General features: G+C 41.5%; 1 protein-coding gene across 5 annotated transcripts; it reads right to left on the bottom strand.

The window, feature by feature from the left end:
- Positions 1-752: 752 nt before the first annotated feature.
- On the bottom strand, positions 753-25131 carry FDFT1 (farnesyl-diphosphate farnesyltransferase 1). Of its 5 annotated transcripts, none has more exons than XM_036240616.1 (8): positions 24945-25131; positions 16609-16706; positions 15588-15771; positions 12677-12805; positions 9821-10012; positions 5205-5381; positions 3039-3191; positions 753-1459 (listed from the first exon to the last, which is right to left on the bottom strand). In XM_036240616.1, exons 1-8 carry the CDS (start codon positions 25041-25043, stop codon positions 1238-1240), a joined length of 1254 nt encoding a protein of 417 aa, XP_036096509.1. In that variant the 5' UTR covers positions 25044-25131; the 3' UTR covers positions 753-1237. The 5 variants fall into 5 exon arrangements, with proteins under 5 accessions (XP_036096509.1, XP_036096510.1, XP_036096506.1 ...); XM_036240617.1 differs by lacking the exon at positions 24945-25131 and adding an exon at positions 22713-23237; XM_036240613.1 differs by lacking the exon at positions 24945-25131 and having other exon boundaries at positions 16609-17153.
- Positions 25132-25172: the final 41 nt, after the last annotated feature.

The following is a 25172-nucleotide window of genomic DNA, read 5'->3' as shown; positions in this document are numbered from 1 at the left end:
ACTGCAAATCCAACACTAGTGCTGGACAAACCTCAAAGTCACTACATACAGGACTGCGATAAAGGAGTAGACTAGACTATATACAGTGAGGGCACTAACAGTTTCTAGAAAGCACTTAAATGCCCTACAACAGTGATTCTCAGCCTAAGGGGCTTTTTCAAACACGTCCTCCCCAGTCCAAGCTGAGATCTCAGCGAGTCACAGGCGAGTCTGTCACTGCTGGGTAAGAAGGAAGATTAAACACATGCTAGGAGGATGCCACATCCCACTTGGCTTTCAATCCAATCCCCTGCACACAGCTTTTGCTGTTCTTGAAACTTGAGTGTATAAACTAGGAACTAAGAGGAACAAAAGCTGAATTTAAAACACTGAATGCAGCTGAGAGACCTGGCCAAAGTCAGAGCAGGCTAGCAGTTCACGCAGGCCTCAGCTGGAGCCAGGAGGCCGCACGCTTGTCCTTCCCAGCAGGGGCCAGGCAGCTGCGCCCCTTCTGCTACTGCTCTGGGTGGCTTTGTGGGGACAGCAGATGGCCATCTGTCCCTCAAGCACTAACTCCATTCTCGAGTTCCTTATCTGCCACACTCACCCAGGTTTTCAAATGAACTGCGTTTGACAAATGCAGAGTAATTCAATTCGTTATACAAACCTTCTCAAAAACATGAGCCTTAACTGGAGACCAGTCTCCAACAATGGGGCCAAGGCGATCTTTCTAACCTCTGTAAAGAAGAAAATAATACCAGCACACCCAGAAGTTAATTCATAGCTTTTATGTGCAGAAGACAGTCCACATTCTTTGGAAACACAGAAAAATTACCTAGGTCTATCAACTTCACAGCTACTACATTCAAATCAAGCGAAGAAAACAATATCATGAGAAAAACAGGAAACAAACATAAAGAAAATTCACTTTTCTACTAGGATAGGTGTTCAAAGCCTGCTTCAAGTTAAATACATTTCATTACGCAGCCGGATGCAGCCGGGGCCTCCAGCAGTCCCACATGCAGCAACTTGCGGCCTGCAGCCTGAGTGCTCCACCAGCTGCCACGTGCAGACCAGCACCGCCTTCAGAGACCAGGTGCTGAGGGTACAGTATCTTCGTTTATCTTCTCAGCTGCATGTCATAGTTTCTTGAGGTCCAAGCCCACAAAGTTCTTACAGGATTAAAGCAGGAAGGGAAAAAAGGGGGGAAGCCAAAATCATCCTTGACCGAAGGTCAGTCTATTTCACCATAAACAAATCAGTGTTCTCCGGTCTGGACATAGTCTTCTGTGACCTGGGACAGGGTGCTCACATACTGCCAGCTCAGGGCAGCCAAGAGCATGAGAAATGACAGGTAAACGGGGGAGTACTGGCTTCGGGAGATCAGCTGACAACTGGGAAGATTCTGTGCCCTAATCGTGGAGATGGTCTCCTTTGTTTTACTAGAAGATGAGTCTGAGTCGGGGATTCTATGATAGATCTGTTAAAGAAAGGAAAACACAGTAAGTGCTACTTGTTGAGTCCCCTTTTTTATTTTTATCCTCACCCGAGGATATTTCTCCATTTATCTTCAGATAGGGTGGGAGAGAGACAGAAAGACAGAGACATCGACATGAGACACATCGACTGGCTGCCTCCCACAGGACTCCGACCAGGGCCGGGGAGGAACCGCAACTGAGCCACGTGCCCTTGACCAGAATTGAACCCGAGATTCTTTGGTCTGCGGGCCAACACTCTAATTGCTGAGCTAAACCAGCCAGGGCCCAAGACCTTTAAAAAAAAAATTTTTTTTTCTGTATTGATTTTTAGAGAGGAAGGGAGAGAGAGAGAGAGAGAGAAACATCAATGAGCGAGAACATCGACTGGCCACTTCCTGCATGCCTCCCACTGGGGATCAGGCCCACAACCTGGGCATGTGCCCTGACTGGGAATAGAACCGGCAACCTATTGACGCTCAACCACTAAGCCACCGGCCAGGCTGAGCCCCAGGACCTTTCAACACATATTCTGTGTTGACTTCTTACAACAACCCCAAACAGGGATGTTATGCCCATTTTACCAAAGAAGAAACAGAACATGAAGTAATAACCCCAACTCACTCCACTATTAAAGCAGGATTGTCAACCCAGACCTGTGCAATCCCAAAGCCCGCCTATGGGGCAGGCAGGGCGGCCTGAGCCATGCTGCACCAGGAGCTACCTGGTCCTCACCGATCGTCCATCCCCACACCTCCCAGAACCAGGTGCACAGTAGGTGCTTGGTATATTGGCATGGTTTTTAGGCTGAAGTAGAATACCATGAAGAATGGGAAATAACACTGGAAAACTAGCAGACACAGCTTAGAACAAGACCATCTATGGGATGGGCAACAGACTAGATGAAAAAAGGCAAAAGCCTCCAATTTCCAGATGGCAGGAGCACCCCCCCAATTGTGACCATCAAAAACATGTCCAGATATTACTAAATGTCCCCTGGGGGGAGAGGAGAAGCAAAATTATCTCCGTTTGAGGACCACCACTCTAGGGCCTAGCCATTAGAGAGTTCTAGCCTCCAAAAAGAATTTCTTTTGAACCTAGTCATATTTTATTAGAGATTTGACTTAGACCACCATGTTTGGTTTTATAAGACGGTTTTGGCATTCAAAATGGGATTTACATTAGAAAAGAGAAATAACTGCAACCTGACAGTTTCCCTTGCCAAAATTTCCTACTATGGTTTACTCAATTGAGGCCCATGATGTAATAGAAAGTACTGACTGGTGTCAGGAAATAAGAACTGGGGTCCAAGAACCATTCAGTTGGACAATGTATTAGCATACACAAGCCTCAGCTTCACACTCCTCACCTGTAAACAAGAAGACTGGTTGGCCTCTAACATCTCTCCTAGCTCAAAAACTATGATTCTGCTTAGGAATTCCAGCCTTGCTTCATTTAACGCCCCACCAAAGTCCTGTGCAGCTCCTATATCCTTCGCCACAACAGAGTGAGTTGTTAGGATCATCTAATACCCAAATATGACATGTTTGAATCACTGAACACTATAGTTCAATAACAACTCACCTCTTCCATATACTGGTCTATTATAGCTTTGACAGCTGGCATGTTGGTGGCATCCATCATTAGGGTTACTGTTTGTCCTTTTCGAATCTTCACTACCCCTTTGAACACCTGCTGATTATTATAACAGGTAGCCAAAGTAGCAATGGCCATTACCTAGACAAGCAGACAGGAAACACAAAACAAAACACTAATTCATTTCATCTCATAAAACAAAAGAAAGAACAGGTGCTATAGGCAATCATCATCATGAGAAGGTAAGAAAATCTATAGAATAAAAAAGAGCTGCCAAAGAGCCAAGATGTAAGTAACCAAGAAAAATTCCCCTGAAGAAAGCACATCAAGTCCTGGCCGGTTTGGCTCAGTGGTTAGTGTTGGCCCACGGACCAAAGAGTCACGGGTTCATCCCCAGCCCTGATTGGAGTCATGCAGGAGGCAACCAATCGATGTGTCCCTCACACATCAATGTTTCTTTCTCTCTCTTCCTCCCTCCCTCCCACTCTATCTGACGAATCTGACGATAAATGGAAAAATATCCTCGGGTGATTGAAAAAACAGAAAGCATGTCAATACTTTTACCTTTCCCACTCCTTCCGCCCTTTCTCAACAACACAGAACAATCAAGTAGTCATTGCAGTCTTAAATAATTCTACAGTTTAGCCTCAAAAGTTCTTTTTTTATTTGGAAAAAACAAACACAAACCAATGCAAAAGTTCCCATGCTAGGGCAATGAATTATTAGATCTGAAAATTAATCTCAAAAAAATAATATCTGATAAGATTTTTCTATTTTTCTTACAATGAACATAATTGTTATACATTAAAAATAGCATGGGGCAAGGGAGAGAAAGAAAACAGAAGGTAGTTTCCCATGCTCGAAGTAAATTAATTCTAGGACAAATGAAAATCTAAGTCAGGCATACAGGTCTTAGTTCCAACAACCATTTGAGATTGGCTATCAGAACAAGATCAAACCAAGTTTCCAAATCAGTTAAATCCTGTAACTTTCTTTACTTAGTTGAGTTAAAAACTGAAATTGGTAAAGGCATTTTATTTTATTCATTTCTAAATCCTCACTGGAGGATACTTTTCCATTTATCTTTAGATTGAGTAGGAGGGGGAGAGAGAGAGAGAGAGAGAGAGAGAGAGCGAGAGCGAACGAGCAAAGAAACATCGATGTGAAAGAGACACATCGACTGGCTGCCTCCTGCATGACCCCAACCAGGGCTGGGGAACTAACCACAACTGAGGTACATGTCCCTGACCAGAATCGAACCCACGACTCTTTGGTCTGAGGGCTGATGCTCTAACTAAACCGGTCAGGGTGGTAAAGGTATTTTAAAGTGTAAGCTTCTAGCCCAGCCAGTGTGGCTCAGTGGATTGAGTATCGTCCCATGGACTGAAAGGTCCTGGCTGGATTCCCAATAAGGGCACATGCCCAGGTTGCAGGTTCAATTCACAGTAGGGGGCATGGAGGAGGCAGCCGATCAATGTTTCTCACATCCATGTTTCTATCTCTCTCCCCCATTCCTCTCTCTCTCTCTAAAAAATCAAGAAAAACATATTTTAAAAAAATAAAGTGTAAGCTCCTAAAAATATCAAGGGGCTAGGTCCATAGGATCAGGTTCTGTTGGCCTGAGTCTAAGAAAAGAACAGCAAATTTTAGGTGTTTAATAATTAAGACTTCTAATAAGAGCTTCACCTACTCAGCACTCCCCATACATCTAGGCAAGGAACAGACTTCAGCTAGAGCAGTGGTTCTCAACCTGTGGGTTGCGACCCCTTTGGGGGTCAAACGACCCTTGCACAGGGGTCACCTAAGACATAACAGTAGCCAAATTACAGTTATGAAGTAGCAACAAAGATAATTTTACGGTTGGTGGTCACCACAACATGAGGAACTATATTAAAGGGTCACAGCATTAGGAGGTTGAGAACCACTGAGCTAGAGGCTTAGCTGTGTGTGGTGCTTGTAAAGCAAAGGGGAAGTATTGTGAAACATTGCCTGCCTCCCAGCCAAAGAAAATAAACTAGAGTCATCTTTGTAAAGAACCGTATTCCTGAACACAACAGACCAAAACAGTAGATGCATTCCACCCACCCCCCTCGGCACCACACCACTCCCGTTAACTTCTATCTCCCATACAGCAAACACAGCCCTATTCCATACCTGAGGAATAGCGCAAAAGTTAAACACACTTTGGTTTCTAAGTCTAGAAAGGTAGGTGATGACATCTGGAATGTGGCGTAGTGCATTGGTTATAAGCTCATTCATACACTGCACAGCCAAGTCAATATTCTCTGGCTTAGCAAAATCACCCAACTTCTTAACATACTTGCTCCAAACCTAGACAGACAAAAAGATAAAAAAAAAAAAAAAAAAGTCAAGATGTGCATAGAGGAAAAATGTACAAGCAATATGAAATGATGTTTGCAAATCAAAACTATGGAACACAGTAAAATCTTCTTTAGCTGCTGCTTCATTTTCCACCAAGATTAAGTCCGTTTTAAGCTACACCCAATGGCTATTTATGACTATAAGTCAAGGTCTAATCACCACCTGAGTGTATGGTTAAGTATCTGGGAAAGTGTCCCTTTGGGACAATTAGTATAGCATGTACTAAGCAATACTTTGATGACCTCAGACTAAAGAGGCCTCCTATTATCCAGAAGGCATCAGTCTACTCCTGAAAAAAATAACCATATATAGAAAATCAGCTACAACAGTACAAGCTAAACATTCTCAAGATTGCCAGGCCTCAAAATAATAAAGGATTAACATCACATCCCCAATTCTGATAAGTCTGATGCCAAATAAGCATATCTGGGGGAAGAGCTAGGTCTGGACTCTAAGAACAGTACACCTCCTTGGATTTTGGTAATGTAAAAGTGAAATAACATTCTCAACTTGGGATTTGCTTGATAATTTTTAATAATATTATTTAGAAGATTCTCTAAAGCTGGCAAGTAACTTACTTTTTTATTCTTAGGTAATTCTTAAGCGTCCCAAAGAACAACACTCCCAAAAATAAATGACTAGGCCTAAAAGGACTAAGAAATTCTATGGGAAGTCAAAATTTGTTATCCATTCTTAACTTGCATCCAAGCCCACCAAGGTTGGTGGTACAAGACTGTTCTGCAGAACCTGGAGAAAATAGGTTCCATATATCCATTTACCAACTTCAATTATAGACACTTGGCCAAATCTTGTTCCATCTACATGTCCCCCCACCCCAGCCCCAGAGTTATTTTAAATTAAAGCCCTGATACATCAATTTATCCACAAATACTTTATTATGAATTTCTAAAAGACGAGGAAACTTTCTTGTACACATCTTATCACATGTAAAAATTAACAACAAATATTGAATACAAAATATCTAGTCAGTGTTCAAATCATCCCACTGTCTAAACTTTTTTTCCCACTTGGTTTGTTAAAATAAGAATCTAAAGATTCATATATTGCACTTGGTTGATGTCCACTACGTCTTACTTAGGTCCATTCTGCTCAATTTTTATTTCACTCTTCAATGAAGGCCCCAATCCTGGAAGAGAATCCCAGCTGGTCATTGTCCAGTTCAGAGGGGCTAGTCGGCTCCAGACCCTCCTGCTTTGCAATAGCCCTGTGGACTCACCCCTACTGGAGAAGGAACAACTCCCCCCATCCCACCTGCTCTTCTCAAAGGGGCCCGCCCTGCTGTCAGTAGTACCAGCTAGCCCTTTCGAGGCTGCCCGTTTTCAGGTGTCAGACACCCCGCAGCCAGCCCTTGCCTTCTCCTGTGCGGGCTGTCAGCACACAGGTTTTGTTTGAGGTGCTGAGATTCTGTCTTTGCTCACATGTGTTTTAGAGTTCCTGGGGACATTGTGTTACTTAGTGTTTTTGTACACATTATCCTAGGGCTGGATTCCGGGTTTTTGGTTTAGTTTTTTTTTTTTCCCCGAGTTGTTTTAATAATTTTTTGTGAAAATCCAAAAACTAAGCTGCCACCGCCACCACCATTTTCGCAAAATTTAAAATTCCAACTAGTAAATGCAGAAAGAATGATAGAATGAAGATAGCACCATTTGGCATCTACAGTGATAATGGATCTAGACAGTGACCACCGAGGAAAAGAAAATGAACCCACGACTTACACAAAAAAGTTATCATTAGACTTTTCAACAGCCAGCTGAAAAATCTGCTTCTTCTTTAAACCAGAAGAAGAAAACTGGAGCAACACATTTAGGCACTCAAAACTTTATACCCAGAGAAACTGACCTTAATATAAAGGACACAGATAAACTATTGCCAATATGTATAAACGTAGGGAATTATGTTCTGAATTATTACCTTTCCTGTCTACCAGCAAATGAGCTTCAAGAAATGACTAGAGACACCAATGTAGAGATGGGTGGTGAGCATAAAACTAAGACTAAATGAGCCCAGCTGGTGTGGCTCAGTGGTTGAGCATCGACCCATGCACCAAGAGGTCATTGGTTCTATCTCCAGTCAGAGCACATGCCTAGGTTGTGGGCCAAATCCCCAGTGCAGGGAGTGCAGGAGGCCGTCAATCAGTGTTCTCTCTCATCCATGTTTCTATCTTTCTCTCCCTCTCCCTTTCTCTCTCTCAAAAATCAATAAAGAAAAAAAAGACTAAATAAGTGGGGAAAGGGAGATCTTATAGTAGGCAATGGCCATCTGATCTGACAATTTAGATATAAATATAACCACAAAAAATAGGGAATTAGGCCAGCATTTGTAAAGAAAGTATTTTCATTTGTTGTCAGTAATCACACTTAGTTGAAAATCCACATATAATTTTTGACTCCACAAAAATTTAACCAGTCATCCCTTGGTATCCGCAGGGGACTGGTTCTAGAAGCCCCGTGGATACCAAAATCTGAGGATGCTCAAGTCCCTTGTATAAAATGGTGTAGAATAGCCCTGGCCAGTGTGGCTCAGTTGGTTGGGCATCATCCTGTGCACCCAAAGGTTGCAGGTTTGATTCCTAGTCAAGGTACATGCCTGGGTTATGGGCTCAATCCCTAGTAGGGGATGTGCAGGAGGCAGCTGATTGATGTTCTGTTCTCACATCAATGTTTCTCTCTCCCTCTCCTTTCCTCTTGCTCTAAAAATCAATTTTTAAAAAAATCTTAGAAATGAAATGGGCCCTGGCCAACATAGAGTATTGGTCCACGGACTGAAGGGTCTCAGGTTCGATTCCCAGTGAAGGGCAAGTACCTGCGTTGTAGGTTTGATCCCCAGACCTGGTCAGGGTCCTGTGGGAGGCAACCAATCGATGTATCTCTCTCACTTCCCCTCCTTCCTTTACACTCGCTCAAAAAAAAAAAAAAAAAAGTCAATGAAAAAATATCCTTCAGTGAAGATTAACAACAAAAAAAGAAATGGTGTAGAATAATGCATACAGTCAGCCTTCACACACATGGATTCCTAACTGTAGATTGAAAACTGTTGGCTGAATCATGGAATGTGAGATTCAAAACCCAAGGATATGGAGGACCAGGTATATATATATATATTGAAAAAAATCAGCCTATAATCAGACCTCTGCAGTCCAAACCAATGTTGTTCAAGGGTCAACTGTAGTTCTTTACGTGCTTCCATATTACAGAAGAGGAAGGTGAAATGTATGCAGGATGGCACAGCTGGTGCTCACCTGAGAGGCAGTGTGGTGTGCTGGACAGGCAATGGACTGACCCAGGAGACTGAGGCTTCCCTTCCAGGGTGACCACTAACTCACTGAGGTTCCTTAGGACCCTTTTCCCTTCTCTGAGCCGTGGTGTCAAAGAAGGGGAGGTCAAAAGCTGTTTCTCAAGCCTGGCTGCACATTAGTCACCTGGGAAGCTTGAAAAACAATGATGTTTGAGCTTGGGGAAGGTTTAATGTGAATTTTTTAAATTAAAAGTAAGGCAGATCAGCTTTTCAAATGTTCGAGGATTGTTTGCATCTTTCTTTCTGTGAGTTATCTGTTCTTATCTCTTTGCCCATATTTCTACAGGACACTTGGACTTTTTCTTAACTTTTAGCAGTTTTTAAAAAACATTATGAATATTAATATTAATCCTTTATCTGCAGTATAAGCTGCAAATATTTTCCCACTTTGCCACCTGTCTTTTTTCACTTTAAAAGCACCCGGTTTTAGCCCTGGCCAGTTTGGCTCAGCGGTTGGAGCGTTGACCTGCGGACCAGAGAGGCCTGGGTTTGGTCCCTGCTAAGGGCCATGTACCTCGGTTGCTATTTGTCCCTGGCCTTGGTTGGAGTCGTGTGGGTGGCAACCACTCGATATGTCTCTCTCATATCGATGTTTCTCTCTCTCTCTCTCTCTTCCTCCTTCTCTCCCTCCTGCTCTGTCTGAAGCCAAATGCAAAAATGTCCTCAGGCGAGAATAACAAAAAAAAGGGCACTCGGTTTTACAGACTCAAAGATACAGAGATCAGACTGATGGCTGCCAGAGGGGAGGAGGGTTGGGGAGCCTGGGTGAAGGGATTGAGAAGTACAAACTGGTAGTCACAAAACAGTCATGAGGATGTAAAGTACACCATAGGGAATATAGTCAATATTCTAATAACTATGTATGGTGCTAGGTGGGTTCTTGAAATAGCAGGGGACCACTGTGTAAAAGTACATGATTGTCTCACCACTATGCTGTACACTTGACACTAATACAGAATAATATTTGGTATAAACTGTAATTGAAAAATAAATAAATAAAAGCACTTGCTTTTAGGAAACCATTTTATGGAAAACAAAAGGTAAATGCTGGAACAAAATCCTGAATTTGTTACCTCTTGAGGCCAAAACTCTCTTCCACTTTTGTGATCGTCCAGATAATCACGAATGATGTTTGTTTTCTGCAAAAACAGGCCCATAGAATTGGCGCATTCTAAGTCATTACCAACTACGGGGTCTTCTAACTCTGAGGCCGAGAACAGCTGAGAAAGGCCAATTCCCACGAGCCCGGCAACATAGTGACAATACTGTAAAAGATTAAAGTACATTAATAATAAAAGTTTTACTAAAATGAAAATGTTAGAGATCATTAGCTAACAAAAGAAGTTTCCAAACAGAATGTACAAGATCTCATTTTGATTAAAAAACACAAATATACACTATGGACAAGTAAGGAGTAGAAAACATCCAAGGATGTACACAAAATATTTAACAAAAGCGATCTCTAACTGGTGTGATTTTTTCTTTTTTCTTGTGTTTTCTATATTTCTACAATGTACATGCACTGCTTCTAAAATAAAAGGTTATTTAAAAAATAAACTAGTACAGTTAATTTTTTTTTAGACAAAAATGGGAGTGAAGGCAATGAGGGAATAAAATATACTTTAATAGAGACTAGAATATTGAGCTTAATCTTGAAGACATTGCAAGATCTTGCAGTATCTCAAAATCCTCATTACACAGAAGAACAAAGTATGACCAGGATGCTCTTGACACAGTTTTAAGCACTCTGTCTCTGGACTGCAAGCTGACGCTCTAACCGCTGAGCCAAACCGGCCAGGGTTGTTTTAAGCACTCTGTACAGGGTGGGGCAAATGTGGGTTTACAGTTGTGAGTACCCAAAACAGAGTATTATTTATGAATTATTGTATTATTTTCCATGTGAGCAGCTGTAAACTACTTTTGCCCCATCCTGTATATTTAATCCTCATAAACATCTTATGCAGTATATACTAATATTATCACCCTTTTACAGAAGTGGAAACTGAGGCAGAGAAGTCGATTAACTTGCCCAAGATCACTCATCTGGGAAGTTGGAGGCCAAGGATTCAAAGCCAGGTAGTCTGGCTTAAGAGGCAGGCTTAACAACTTACCTAAACCTGCCATTCTCTAAAGGGGTCTTAGTAAACTAATAATTATCAAAGAATTTTTTTTCCATGAAAGTGATTTGTCAAAGCTATCCTCCCCTGAAAAGAGTATTCCAAAGCAGCTTAATGCAATGCTTTTATAAAATAAATGTCCATTATACAATTTAAGAAGTGAAGAGTAGTTAAAGATGGTACCCTCTGGAGAGGAGTTATGCAAAGACTAAAGAGTCAAGTACAAAGCCAGAGACTAGTCAAAGGCACAGTGAAATGGTAAGGAGAAACATCTGAAATATGTTCCAGGAGAGAAAGACTCTGGAAAGAGTAAAGATATGCAGAAATTAGAGAGTGAGAAATGAGCTGTGGACAATTAGAAGAAATTTTAAGAGAATCATTAGAAATTTAAAACAGTGCATCTATAGTGCTGTCCAAGGAGAAGTATATCTTATTTTAAGATAATAGTTATTTGGATAGAAATACTGCTAGAATGGAAGTATTCACCTTTCTCCAAAATTGAAGAAAAAATAAAATCTTTTAAAGTACTTAATTTTATTTGATCAGAACTTCTATTCAACAACCTATAATTAAGTATCCTAATAGCTCTGCACAGCAGAAAAGGAAATTACTGTGCAGATAACTGGTTAATGCTGGTTCTTGGTCAGGAGTTTTAGCCTTTTTTTTTTTTTTATCCTCTCCTGAGGACATTTTTCCATATTTTGTTCAGATAGAGTGGGAGGGAAAGAGAGGAAGAGAGAGAGAGAGAGAGAGAGAGAAACATCGACATGAAAGGGACACATCGAGTGGCTGCCTCTGGCATGCACAACCCAATCAGGGCCGGGGACAAACTGCAACCGAGGTACGTGCCCTTAGCAGGAACCGAACCCAGGTCTCTCTGGACCACAGGCCAACGCTCTAACCGCTGAGCCAAACCAGCCAGGGCGGGAGTTTTAGCTTTAACTTTAAATTCACAAACTGATATTCTAGCAGCAATCATACACATACCAACTTGGGAAGCATCAATCAGCAGTTCCAAAGATGTTGCCATCAAGTTCTAAAGCTTGATAAATGAAGAGGCCAGAACTTGGACTTGCACTCACTCAATGAATATGTAGTAGCATCTCTTTTGTGATCCTAACCTAAACACTATAAAAGATACAAAATATGGCCCGGCTGGTGTGGCTCAGTGGACTGGGCATTGTTCCATGGACTGAGAGGTCCCTGGATTCCTGCTCAAGGCACACGCCCAGTTTGTGGGCTCAACCCCCAGTAGGGGTTGTGCAGAAGGCAGCCAATCAATGTTTCTCTCTACTCTCCCTCTCCCTCTCTAAAAAAGAAAAAAAAAGTCATCTTGTGATAAGGTGGAACTGGAAATGACTCAGATACTAAGTTATACACACACACACACACACTTGGTAATGGAAAGGAAGAAAATAACAACAACAAAAACATTTTTAAGAATTGAAAACTAATACCTCTATCCTACATGAAATAATTTGGCCAAATACCTAAAATTTCACAGCAAGTCAGAGAGTTTTATAAGCTTAATGTCTATACTTCTGGGATGAGTTATATCTATTTTGGTAAATTCACTACCATTAAACTATAAGCCCTTATTAAGTGTTTATGATGGGATAGTCAAGCTAAACACCAAGGTTTCGGGTTTAATTCTGGTTCAGGACACATACAGAAATCAACTGGGGTGCATAAATAAGTGGAACAATAAATCGATGCCCCCCTCCCCACTTTCTCTCTTTCTAAAATCAATAAATAAATTAAAATAAATAAATCTGTCTTATGCACCACTTAGTGCTTTACATGGACACTAACCTTGTCCCACTCCTCTTCAGATGTCACCTGCTTATTCAAAAACTCCGCCATCCCAAACCCCATTTTCCGGGAACTGTTGGCAATCACTGTTTGATATTTCAAAGCCAGTTTTCTAAACTCAAGGGAGATCTGAAATGGAAATATAAAAAAACAGAAAATATGAAATCTGTATTTACACTGGGAACCAACATGGTACCTATAGATCATAAAGCAAAGCAACAGCAGAACTTGGTAATTAAAACTCCCAAATAACTCAACTATAAGCCTAACATCTAGATTATGCTAGTTTTCTACCTACTGAATAAACTCAGAAAAATTTATAAATATTAAAATAGGCTCTAAAAATGCTAGTTACTAAAATCAAAAGTAGGTTCAAAGTCTCAGTATACATTCATCTTTTTAATATGTAATAAATGAGACACTTCAACATAAAACTGAGCATAAATGTGAGAATTTCAGGAAGAATGCCTTATTGCAGATAAACCTCATAATAGTGAAGATTCATTTGTGCTAATGTATGTAATACTTCCTATGCAATAAGCACTCTCCAGACATAGGACAGCCAGAAACGACCAGAAACTCATGCAGAGTTTATATTATAGCAATCAGCCAACCATTTTCTATCATCAGTTCCCAAATTTTTATCATGAAGCTATAGTGTCTCCCCCACTATAAGACCACACAGTTTAACTCTTTAAACACTCAATTTAGTTCATTCTCAGGCATGCTACCCAACATTTATTTCCATAGCCCAAGTTCTAATGTAGAAAAGTATAATTGATGTTTTTAAAATTCACTGCTATTGCACAAATATCTTAGGTTCAAAAAAGCATTTATAGGTTATCAAAATACAATATAAAAATACCATGAAACTTCTTAAATAAAATGCTATAAAGTATTTTTAGATCCAAACCACAACACTGAAAACAGTGAACAGACTTTGATATGCATCAAAAGTATGAAAAATACCTAATCTGTTTACAGAGGGGTTAGAAAAACTTCCTCGGGAAACTCCTATAGTTAAGGACTTGAGGGAAAACCAGCTGGTTGCAGGGCACCAAAGGGATTCAGAAGCTCTCAGATACTTTAGGAATACTCTATGAACATCAACTGTTAACCTCCCCCAAAATCCATAAAATCACCCCAATCTCTCCAGAACTTTGTTCTTTCCAGAACAGCTGTTCCAAGCAAAGCCAAAGGTAATTTCCTGTGTTGGACAAAAACAAATAGCAAGTCTACCAAAGGTTATTTGGAACCCCAAATCTCCCTAAGACCCGCTCTTTCAACAGATCCTTGGCTAGGTCAGTTCTATTTATAAGAGAGGAAAGGCCAGTGGAGTGGGGGAGGAGGAGCAGCTTAAACTCTTAAAAACAAACATTCCAAAATAAATATTTCGCTGCTGAATTTGAACCTCCAACAACTCTTTGGTACTTGCTACATAATTACATAAATCCCCAAAATGAAAACAAAAATATCTAGAAGAGAGTGGCAATGAAGAGCTGTTTTCCCAGAAACCCGAGAAAGGAGAGAGCATTGCTGACTCACTCCAAAAACTCCATGCCCATTTCACAAATTCTCCAATAACAATTTCTGCCCTATGAGGCGCACCGGGAAGACCTATTTTCACCCTTCCAAGTGATTCTGTTTCACAACCACTATAGATTTCCAGGTCCTTAGGGGTTGATTCCAAGTACACGAAGGAAGGATTCTAGGGTGAGTCCACTAGTATAACAGGGAAAGGTGTAAGCTCTAATTCCTCACCTAATTATTTTTCACAGATTATTTTCCTTTCTTCTTTTTTATTGCATTGTACTGGATCAATTCTACCTATTATTCTTCACGGACTTTTTTTTGGGTTTGTATTGTATAGTATTTTTGGCTTTGACACTGACGACATGATCTCAGTAATCTGAAACAGCCCTTGCTCCAAAGGAGCCTTTCTCATTCTTTTGTAATGGGTGATTCTTTCCCTCTCCACTCAGGAACATAGATTCGCTTCAATGGCAAGAGCCATGTAAGAACTATTCTTCTCTAAAAATTCTGGCAACTGTGTACACACAGAAAGCCTTCTTTATTTATAAGATGATAGAATCACTTATTTGTGTGAGAAGACATGCAAATTCCAGAAAAGCAGGACCTAGTCGCATGTATCACATAAACTTGTGCGATTTTCTAAATCTTGATTTTAATTACAACCCACTTTACTCCAACAGAATGGACTGCACACCTAATATTTCCAGAACACTCAGTCTGTGCCAGGTACTAGTCTAAGTACTTTATGTATACAAACTTAAGTTAAGGAACTTGTGCAGCATCACACAGCTATAAGCCACAGAGGATCATCTGGCTTCTCAGTCCTCACCCCAGCTGCTGAGAGCCTGCTCCCTACACCACAGCTGCTACCCATCATGAGTAGCCATTCCATGCTACCAGGTTTAGGGTACCCAAGTAGCCAGCAGTGCTACACACTTAGGCTGTATTCTAGTCAATAGGTTTTATGGCATAGCTTGAGATTCCATCTCTTACGACACTGGAACTTGAATGCATCTTTCTACAGTAGTAAACATGGAACTACCAAACACAATACCAATAATAGCTAATACCATTCTAAGATCTTTATCGATGTTAATTCTTTTAATCTTCACAACAATACTATGAAGTAAGTACTACTGTTATCTCTCTGTTACAGATGGGAAAAAAACGAGGCCTAGGCAATCTAGGCAACTAAGCACCAGTTAATAAGTGGGTAAGTTGGGATTCTAACCCAGGCAGTCTAGCTTAACAATCACATTATATTATGCTGCCTTCAGACTGCTTCTTTAACTGTTCTCTACAGGTATGCAGGCCAGCTGACATTATATCATCAATTAGAAACACAACTATATGCAGAAGAGATCTGTAATTCCACTACCGTTGGGAAGTCCTCTAGCACTTGTCGATCCTTCTCCTTGCTTTCCATGAACCGCCAGTCAGGCTCATAAAGGTAAGAGTGAAAGTTGTGTAACAGTGGGACCTTTTTTTCTATACTGATGGTCATGTCATCTTCCAGAGTGTCCAGAGCTCGGAGAATCAGGTAAAATATGCATACTGCATGGCTGTAAAAAGGGGAGAACTATTAATATGTTGGAACAAACTCCCAAAGATATTTATTTTAAAATAACATCTCAATTATGTCAGGCCATTTTCTAAACCCTTAACTCTGCAGAACTATGAAAGAATAGTCAATGCCTTTTACACTTGAAATATCTTAGTTTTCCTTCCTTAGATGGCAGCAATGGGCTCTGTAGCTTATTTATTAAAAAATAAAATAAAATAAACCTATCAGCTGGATGTCACTACTACTCCCAGAATGAGTTACAATTAATTAATGTAGAACCAACTGCACAAATTCCAACAGACCAAATGTTTAGATGGAACTAATATTTTTCAAATAAAAAAATAAAGCTGAAAGACACCACTTCTTGGTATAAGTACTATCAGACATAAAAGCAATTGGTCTAAATTCATGTATGTATGTATGTAATCTGCACAGAGGCAACTCAAGAAGAATTAACTCGGTATACTGGAAATCTAAAGGAGCATAAGTGAAGCCAAGAAAAATGCATCACCTGATCAGACTCAGGCCCCTGCCAAGACTAAAAAAAAAGTTAATAAACTTCCCTCCCCATCCCCCCTCACTTGAAAGAGCTGGGCCTGCAGGAACAGTATTAGATGGCAAGGTGCCTGGAAGGGCAGTCTAAGGTAAATAAATATATGGGCGTTTCAACAGGGAACATTTCCTTTACTCAAGTAGTGTATATTCTGCCTAACCAATCACAAGCGCACAGAATGCAATGCTAGGTAGGGGCTATGTCAAAAAGTTGCTTGGAATGACTCAACGGCCTCTGGAAAACTTTCCTCCCCAAGTCAAGAGGAGCTGCCCCGCCACTCACCGCAATTCTTCATCGAGCGCCTGGATAACAACTGAGAAACTGCGACTGGTCTGATGCAGATACTTGTAGCAAGTTTTCAAGCCGCTGCTGAGCGAGTCCTGCGGGCAGAGAAGACACACGGAGGTAGCAGACGTCGAGCAGGAGTGGGACTGGGGGCAGAGGCCGGCAGCTGTGGGACTCAGTAGCCGAACGAAGACGCCTTCTCCCCGCGCCCAGTCCTTGGAAGGCCAGGCGGCGGGAGGCAAGGGGCAGCAGCGCGAGGGGGTGCCCATGCCCTTGGGCGCCGCGGCGGGGCTCAGCACCAAGGTCCTCTTAAAGAGGGACATGGCCTTGGTGCCGCAGGAGGCGGCGGCCATGAGAATTGTGGAGCCAGCACCGAATTTTTCCTCCATAGACCTGAGCAGAGCTGGGAGGTGCCCACCGAGGGGGCAGGACGGGCTCTCCCTCCGCCGCAATAGGCTCGGGGCTGACGGAGCAAAGAACGGGCGTCTGCGGGACCCGCCCCCGCCAACTTACACACCCCACACGTGAGGCCCCAGAGGCCCGCCGCGCGCCCGGAGGTTGGCCCCGCCCCACGGCTGGCCCCGCCCCTCGGCCTCCGGTTTGCCTACCTCTTTGCCACCCAGCATCTTTCTCTAGCCTTCCCCTGCGCCGCGGCACCCAAAAGATGTTAACCAACCCAAAAGATATTAACCGAAACAGTTCATATTTAAGAAGCTTGCCCCGCACCGCTCCCGCCACCGTGACAGCATCTCTCCGTGATCAAACTTTAGTCAGGCTCCCTAGAATCCTCCACTTTTGCACTTGTGTATTCCGCTAAACTGCTCGTGCCAGACTTCCCAAACCCGGATACCTGCTCACCCTCACTATCTGACCCGACTCCTCCCGCGCATCCCCCGCCCTGGCCTGCCTCCAGCAAGAACCCCCTTAGGTCCTTGTGCCAGAAAGCTCTTGTCCCAGATGTTTCCTAGAAACTTTTCCTCCACCGACGCCTCCACTCTGCCTGCTCCTTGACTAGAAACTTTTCCTTCTGTTCGGAACTGAACCCGGCTCTGTTCTGAGGTCTCTCCCCTACTGCGATAGCTTTTCTGAATAAAATCTGCTTTTGCTGCTTAACTACTGTTCAGCTATTTTGTTCTTTTAATTTTTTTTCTTTTATTGATTTTTAGAGGGAGAAGTGAAAGGGAGCAAGAAACATCAGAGAACATGGATTGGCCGCCTCCTGGATGTCCCCCACTGGGGATTAGGTCCACAACCTGGGCATGTGTCCTGACCGGAATCGAACCTTCCAACTCTTGGTGTATGGGTCCACGCTCAACCTCTGAGCCACACTGGCCAGACTGAACTGTTTTTTTCTTTAACACCTTTATCGCCGGTGGCAACCAGTCGATGTGTCTCTCTCATACTGATGTTTCTCTCTCTCTCTCCCTCCTGCTCTATCTGAAGAAAATGAGAAAAAAAAAAAAAAAGTCCTCGGGTCAGGATAAAAAAAATAAATAAATAAATAAAATTTACTCTGCCCTAAGGAAATAAGAACTTTTTCCAGAGGAAAAAAAAAACCCAACACATTCTGATATGCAAGCTTATCAGAAAGAACTGCTCTGTGTGTGTGTGATAGAGACTTTATATTTTAGAGCAGTTTTATGTTTACAGAAAAATGGAATAAAAAATATAGTGTCCTCATCCTGGCTGGTTTGGCTCAGCAGTTAGAGCATCTGCCAGTGGACCGAAGAGTCTAGGGTTCGATTCTAGTCAAAGGCACATAGCTCGGTTGCAGTTCCATCCCCAACCCTGGTTGGGGTCATGCAGGAGGTGGCCAATGGATTTCTCTCTCACACATCATTGTTTTTCTCTCTCTCTCCCCCTCTCACTCTATCTGAAGACAAATGGAAAAATATCCTCGGGTGAGGATTTAAAAATAATTTTTTTAAGTATAGTGTTCTTATATACACTCTTACATGACTACATGACCCCAATCTCCCCCACTCTCTTTTAAGAGAAATGGAAAATATTTGAAAGATCTAACAGGGGAGCGGTTAAAAAAATACATATGACACATTCGCTGGAAATCCCATAGTCACTTTGGAATATTAACACGACTTCCTGGTGGGTTCTAGGTCAACTATGTTCTTTTTATTTGTATATTTCCTAGATTTCCTACCATGAATGAATATTATTTTGCCAAGAGTAAAGCTTTAAAAAAAACCCAAAAAACCACACAGCCAAGAGAATTTAATTTTATTGCCATGTTCAATAAAAAATTATTACTAAAAATATACACTGAGCACCTTATATTAGTAAAATCAAATACTCAGTGAAAGTTTGATTAATGAATACATTCATAGAATATTTTTAAATGATTCACTCCTTCCCAAGACTTCACAGTAAAATTTTAAAAAAGGAGTAAGAGCTATATACAAAGCTCCATGCCAGCTCTTAAAGTAAACTGCTGCTATCAGGCTGCAGTGATTCCTTTCTGCATTATGAAATGTTTAATCTTCAGCTAAATCTAATGGTTTGGGGCTGACTTCTAATCAGAGATGCAGTTATACCGGTTCTGCAGCTCCTTTCCAACATACCTCCTCTACTCTCAAAAGGGGACAGAGGTCTATAAATCAGGTCCCTATCTCCTTCCCCCATCATTTGTTTCAGCACCTCACCTTATAATAATAAATTTCCTCAAATTACCAAGATACAGGAAGATATAACTATTAAACACACTATAGAAAACACTAGTCAAACGTTGGCTGGTTTGGCTCAGAGGTTAGAGTGTCAGCCTGTGGCCCAGAGAGACACAGGTTTGGTTCCCGCTAAGGGCACGTACCTTGGTTGCAGGTTATCCCCGGCCTTGGTTGGGTCCTGCGGGTGGCAACCACTCGATGTGTCCCTTTCATGTCAATGTTTTCTCTCTCTCTCTCTTTCTCTCTCTCCCTCCCACTCTATCTGAACAAAAAACAAAAAAATGTCCTCGGGTGAGGATAAAATAAATAATAAAATCTATTAAAAAAAAAAGAAAACACTAGTCACTAAAAATGTCTACTGCTTATGTGTGTGTATGTGCGGGAGGAGGGGGTGCTAAAGCTCCTGCTGCCTGTCCCTAGAGCCCCCAGATGTTTACCACTGCTGAGATTAAGCACACTCCCAAGAACTCTCAAGTGAGAGCAAACAGGGATGGAAGCCATTTAGAGGAAGCGTGTGGGGTGGCTAGTATAAGACTACACTCCCAGGACTGAAACAGTTCCACAAGTGAACGAACAGCTACCAACCCTCCCCACAGTCTTCCATTAAGACTTTAGGTAATACAGGTTCCCTTGGAAGGGGGGGAAAGACCCACAAACTTGAGAACTAAAATAAATAACGAGATGAATAACTACCATTTACTGGGCAGCTACTACATGCCAAGCACAATACAAACATTACTGTAAATCCTCAATCTGTTGTACCTGTTTAATCCCAAAAAAACCCTTTAAGGAGAGTGTTACAGACCTATAATCCACCTGACACCTTCATGGCCAAATGTGCAGCAGAATTCGGAATTGTTTGTTTTAGAAAGAGACAATAAAACTCATTACAGCCCTAGTCATTGTGGAGTAGCATCCCATAATTTAACATTTCTTTAGTAAAACACTTAAATATTTATACTAAGCAGGGTCATTTTAATTTAGAGCACGTCTTTTGCTAAGAAATAACCTTGAGCAGACTTACCATTTTGGAGTTGGGAGATATGGTTAAGGGATTGTGATCTGGTATCTGTTCTACAGATGAACAAACTGTTGCTTGGAAGTTAAATTACCAAAAGTTATTCAGCTAATTGAGTCAAGATTTAGACTTCACAGACTCAGATATTTGTCTAAATAATAGGATTTAAGCTTGATAGAAGCCAGAACTACATGCTTACAAAACACCTGCTTTTTCCATTATGTGCCCTCAGAGTGATGTAACAACTTGCAGGTGGCAGTATGCCCCCAGATTTGATATGTTCCTAAAAATTCAGTATAAATCAAGTTTACCAAATCCTGAATTCCTACAGCTAAATCCTTTTGTGATAGAAATAACTAGCCCTCAATATCTGCTAAGTGTAAATTTCTTTTTCAGCTTCTTTGTTACTTAAGAGATAAACTAAGTGTTAAATGAAGGAAAATGGTTTTTCCTGTTTACTTTAATTAGAGGTACACTCAACTTTATTATTTTTTTAAATGTCTCATGGGGGTTAAAGGGGCTCAGAAAAACTGCAACCAACAAGACAAATAATGTAGTACAGTATATTGTTCATCAAATCTTACAGCTGGAAGAGGGGTTAACTCAAATGTCTTTTTAAAAAATTCAAAAGGTAATACTGTGAAAAGGTTTCCTCCTACCACTTTACCATGGCCACCCATTCTGCTGTCTAGAGGTAACCAATGCCACCATTTCCCCCCAATAGTCTCATTTTATAGAGAGAAAAATGAGAAACAGAGAAGTCCAGTCTCTGGGCCCAAATCGCAACCCTATAATTATGTCTGACTTCAGACACTCAGATCCCTTGCCCTATTATTTTTCTTTGTAGTACTTATCTCCACCTGAAATACTGTATATTTTTTTTCATTCTCTCTTCCACTAAAATGTAAGGTTCATAAAAGAAAGGTCTTCACCTATCTTGTTCACTGTTGTTATCTCCAGCACCCAGAACAATATCTGGCATGCAATTGGTGGTCACACATTTGTTGAAGGAAGGGAGGGAGGGGAAAGGGAGGGAGAAAGCTAATACACAGCAGAATTGTGAAGGGCAGAAAGCAACTAGGAATAGTAGAGTGCCTGTTATGTTCTGGGAGCATGCGTGACAGTGCTGGCATCTGATCAGCTGACTGGGACCAGTCAAAACCTATGCTCTTTATGCCACCCAGGCGACCTCCAAACTAAAAACATGGAGGTCTTCAGACAAGCCTCAGTTGGCATCCTGGAACCACCACTTAGGAGCTGTGTGACCCCACAAGTTAATTACTTTATGCCACCATTTCCTAATCTATAAAATGGCAGTAATAATAGGTCTAGTTCTTTAAGGTTGTTGTCAAGATTGACTAGGTATGGTAAATTATACAACGGCCGCACAATTTTATGGCTCTTTTGATTAGGAGATGGGATCTTTCTTCACCTCATCTGGGCTCTCCTTGTGACTTTTTTTGGCCAAAAAGTAGCAAATGGTGACTCAAGCAGAAGCATGCGCACTGAGCTTTGCGCTCTTCTAGTCGCCAGGTGAAGAGTCCTGGGGCCAGCCTGCTGGATGATGAGACACACATGGCCCAGTCTCCTCCTGACACTCCAGCCTACAGTCTGCGAACCACCAGATTGTCCAGCCACAAGCTGAAAGGTTCCGCTGAGCAAACTCAGTAGAAATTAACCAAGCTGGCCCAGACCTCACCAGTTCTCCAAGAGAATTGCGAACTCAATTAGTTGTTATTTGAAGTCACTGTTTGATTTTAGTTAATTGTGATAAATACACTTAATATAAAATTTACTATCATGAACATTTTTAAGTGCACAATTTAGTACTGTAAAATATATTCACATTGTCATGCAACCAATCACCAGAATTGAGCTACCCAGTTTTGGGGCTTCTTACTCAATGAAAACTAACTGATGCACTGAGGTAACAGACTTAAAAAGCTTAGCACAGTGCCTGGCAAACAGAAACTCAATAAATGCTGACTATTATTAATATCATTATTAATTTGCTTCCTCTAACTCACAATATAATCTCCTAATCCCACTCATCTGCCAGATGAGTGTTCCAAAAAATTGCTTTCATCATAACCTAGTTCTGCTTTTAACCACTACCTGTTTTACCCAATATAGTTTAGCTTTAGTAGTCCCACCCACTTACTCAACTTAATACTTCTACTTTACATTCTCTAATTCCAGCCAGGCTGGTTTCCTTATCATTCCACACACTCTATGCTCAATTCCACCTACATGACCTGGCTCATGTTGACTTTATCCACTGTGGATCCTCCCTATTAATCTAAATCTAATACCTCTTCAAGACCCTATAGCTTACAAAGCACGTTTCCTGTGCTTTCTGAAACTTTTCACTGTAAGATTACTTGACACATCTTAGGTTATCTTACCTTTTTTTGGATAGACTGGAAGAACACAGAGCATTTGGCTTGCATATCACTATTCTTGGAGATATGAGACTTCTCTTAAAACACTTCAAGTACTGTATTACAAAACAAGGATTAGACTCTCTGGCTCCAGAGAGAGAACAAAGAGTAGAAGTTCAGTTCACTTTAAGGTAACACTACCTAAAAACCAGAACTATCTGGAGGTGGAGTGGGTGGTCTCCAGAGGTAGTGAATTATCTGTCACAAGAGGTGTTCAGGAGACTATACAACCTGGATTGTAAAGCAGTGACTATTTATTTGTTTTATGTCACAGATCCCTGGGAAAATCTGATAATAGTGAATACCATTCTCCTCCCCTCAAAACACAAATTTACAATAACATAAATACTTGCAAATAACTTCAGGAAAGCTCCAAGTAAGAACTCTTAGTAAGCCTGGCTGGTGTGGCTCAGTGTGGCTGAGCGATGGGCAAAGCACCAAGAGGTCACCTGTTCAATTCCAAGTCAGGACACATGCCCAGGCTGTGGGTCCGATTCCTAGTGGGGGACATGTAGGAGGCGGCCAATCGATGTTGTCTCTCATTGAGGTTTCTATCTCTCTCTCCCTCTAAAAGTCAATAAAGAAAAAAAATAATAAAATTAAAAAAAAAAACTCTTAGTGAGAATCTCTAATTAAACAAATATCTATTGAGCAAGGCACAAGAGCAATTTAAAGATGTACTTCTTTTAGGAATTCTTCAGAAGATTAATCCCCCTATCCCAGCCAAAAGTGATTTTTCACTTCTGTGAATTTCCTTATAGCATTTACTATTATCTGCCACATTTACTTATGTTTATCTTATTTAAAAAGCTTGATGTTTCTTGAGGGCAGTAATTCACTAAAGGTGCAACGAACAAGATTCCTATTTTCAAATTGCTTAAAATCCAGAATCTTATATCTGAAAGGGATTTGGGGAACATGAAGCCAATGCAGAAATAACCACCATACAAAACTTTGGAACTGATATAAGGTAAAATAGTGTCTGGGAAAATGATTAAGGGAGGTTCACGGGTAACATGAAAAGGAATCTGGTGATGGTACCTTCCTGTTTTCTATGAACAATTTTATAACATTTTATTGACCTGACAAGATGGTGAGTTCCTTCAGTGTTTTGTCTACACATGCCAGCCTGCCATGCTGAGCCCTCTGTAATGCCTAGCACAGTACAGCTGTCTAATAAATGACTGCTGAATGGTCAGTAGAGGTGGCACTCATTGAAGCTAGACCTTGAAAGATGAATTCTAAGTTATGAGACAAAGAGAAAAAAAAATTTTTTCCTGATGGAAAATTAGTGTTTTAATGAAGGATACCAATTTAAGGTATCCTTATTTCATTGTAATATTTCAAAGAACCACATTTCACTGTAATATTTCCATTGGAGAAAATAATTTAAAACTTTTGATATAACCCACGAATTCAGCTGAAGGTGTCTATTCATTCAATAATCACTTTAGAATAATTTTCTTGTTGGAATAAATACCTTTGTAAGCACTCATTTAACAAAAGGCACAGAAATGAGGCAGATGAAATGTAAAAAAAACCAGGTCTGGACTTCAGGAGGCCAAAAATGTAGGTAATCAACAGACACACAGGTAAGTAATAAGAACATGGAGAGCAAGTAAACGTCATGGAAAACCGCATAAGCACTGAGGAAGAAGGGAGTGATCAGACCGCAGGAAAGGGAAGGAAGCTTCTGCAGAAGATGGCATACAGACAATAGAAACGTAGAGTCGGGTTTCACTCTGTAGAAAAGGGAATCACTGATAATGTTAACATTGTTTATTTTGTTTACATTTCCTATCCAAAGTCCTCTCCCCCTGAAACTACCCAGATAACCTGTTTTGAAACCAAGGATTAGAACACACATAAACATCAATGTGAAGAATAAAATGTGAAGCAGAACTACCTGAAAACCAATGTCTTGACCGAGTAGAAACATTTTTAGCAGCAAGACATCCTGAGGGAGGGTAGGGGCAAGAGGAAGGGGCCTGCGTAGGAGACCAAGCCCGGCTAGGCACCGTGCTGTTCAGGAGAGTGACCCTGGCTGCGCCGGGGTCTGCTGCCGGAGGGAAGGAGGGAACTTGGGGCGCTCGGCACCCGCTCGCCGCGCCCCTCCCGATTTTGGGTCTGCCGGGCCAGACCCGAAGGGCGGGCGCCGCGCGCAGCGTCTCCGCCCGGCAGGGATGCTCAACCCACCTGGTCCATCTTGTATAACAGCTTATATTGGCCTCCAATCCGGAAGCGCAGCAGGTTGTAAAACTCCTCCGGGTGTCCCAAGCACTTCACGAACTCCATGCTGACAGCGGGTTGCCTGGCCTGGGGGATCACCTGGCTAAATCCTTCCGATCGCACCCTACCGCCTTTTTAGTATTAGGTGGAGGAGGTCCGGTGGGCGGGGGAGGAACAGAGGCGGGCCCTGCGCCG

This window comes from Molossus molossus, unplaced genomic scaffold (assembly GCF_014108415.1).
Source record: "Molossus molossus isolate mMolMol1 unplaced genomic scaffold, mMolMol1.p scaffold_m16_p_4, whole genome shotgun sequence".
Classification (NCBI taxonomy): domain Eukaryota; kingdom Metazoa; phylum Chordata; class Mammalia; order Chiroptera; family Molossidae; genus Molossus; species Molossus molossus.
The sequence above is the reverse complement of the archived record's forward strand: the minus strand, read 5'-3'. Positions and strand labels throughout refer to the sequence as shown.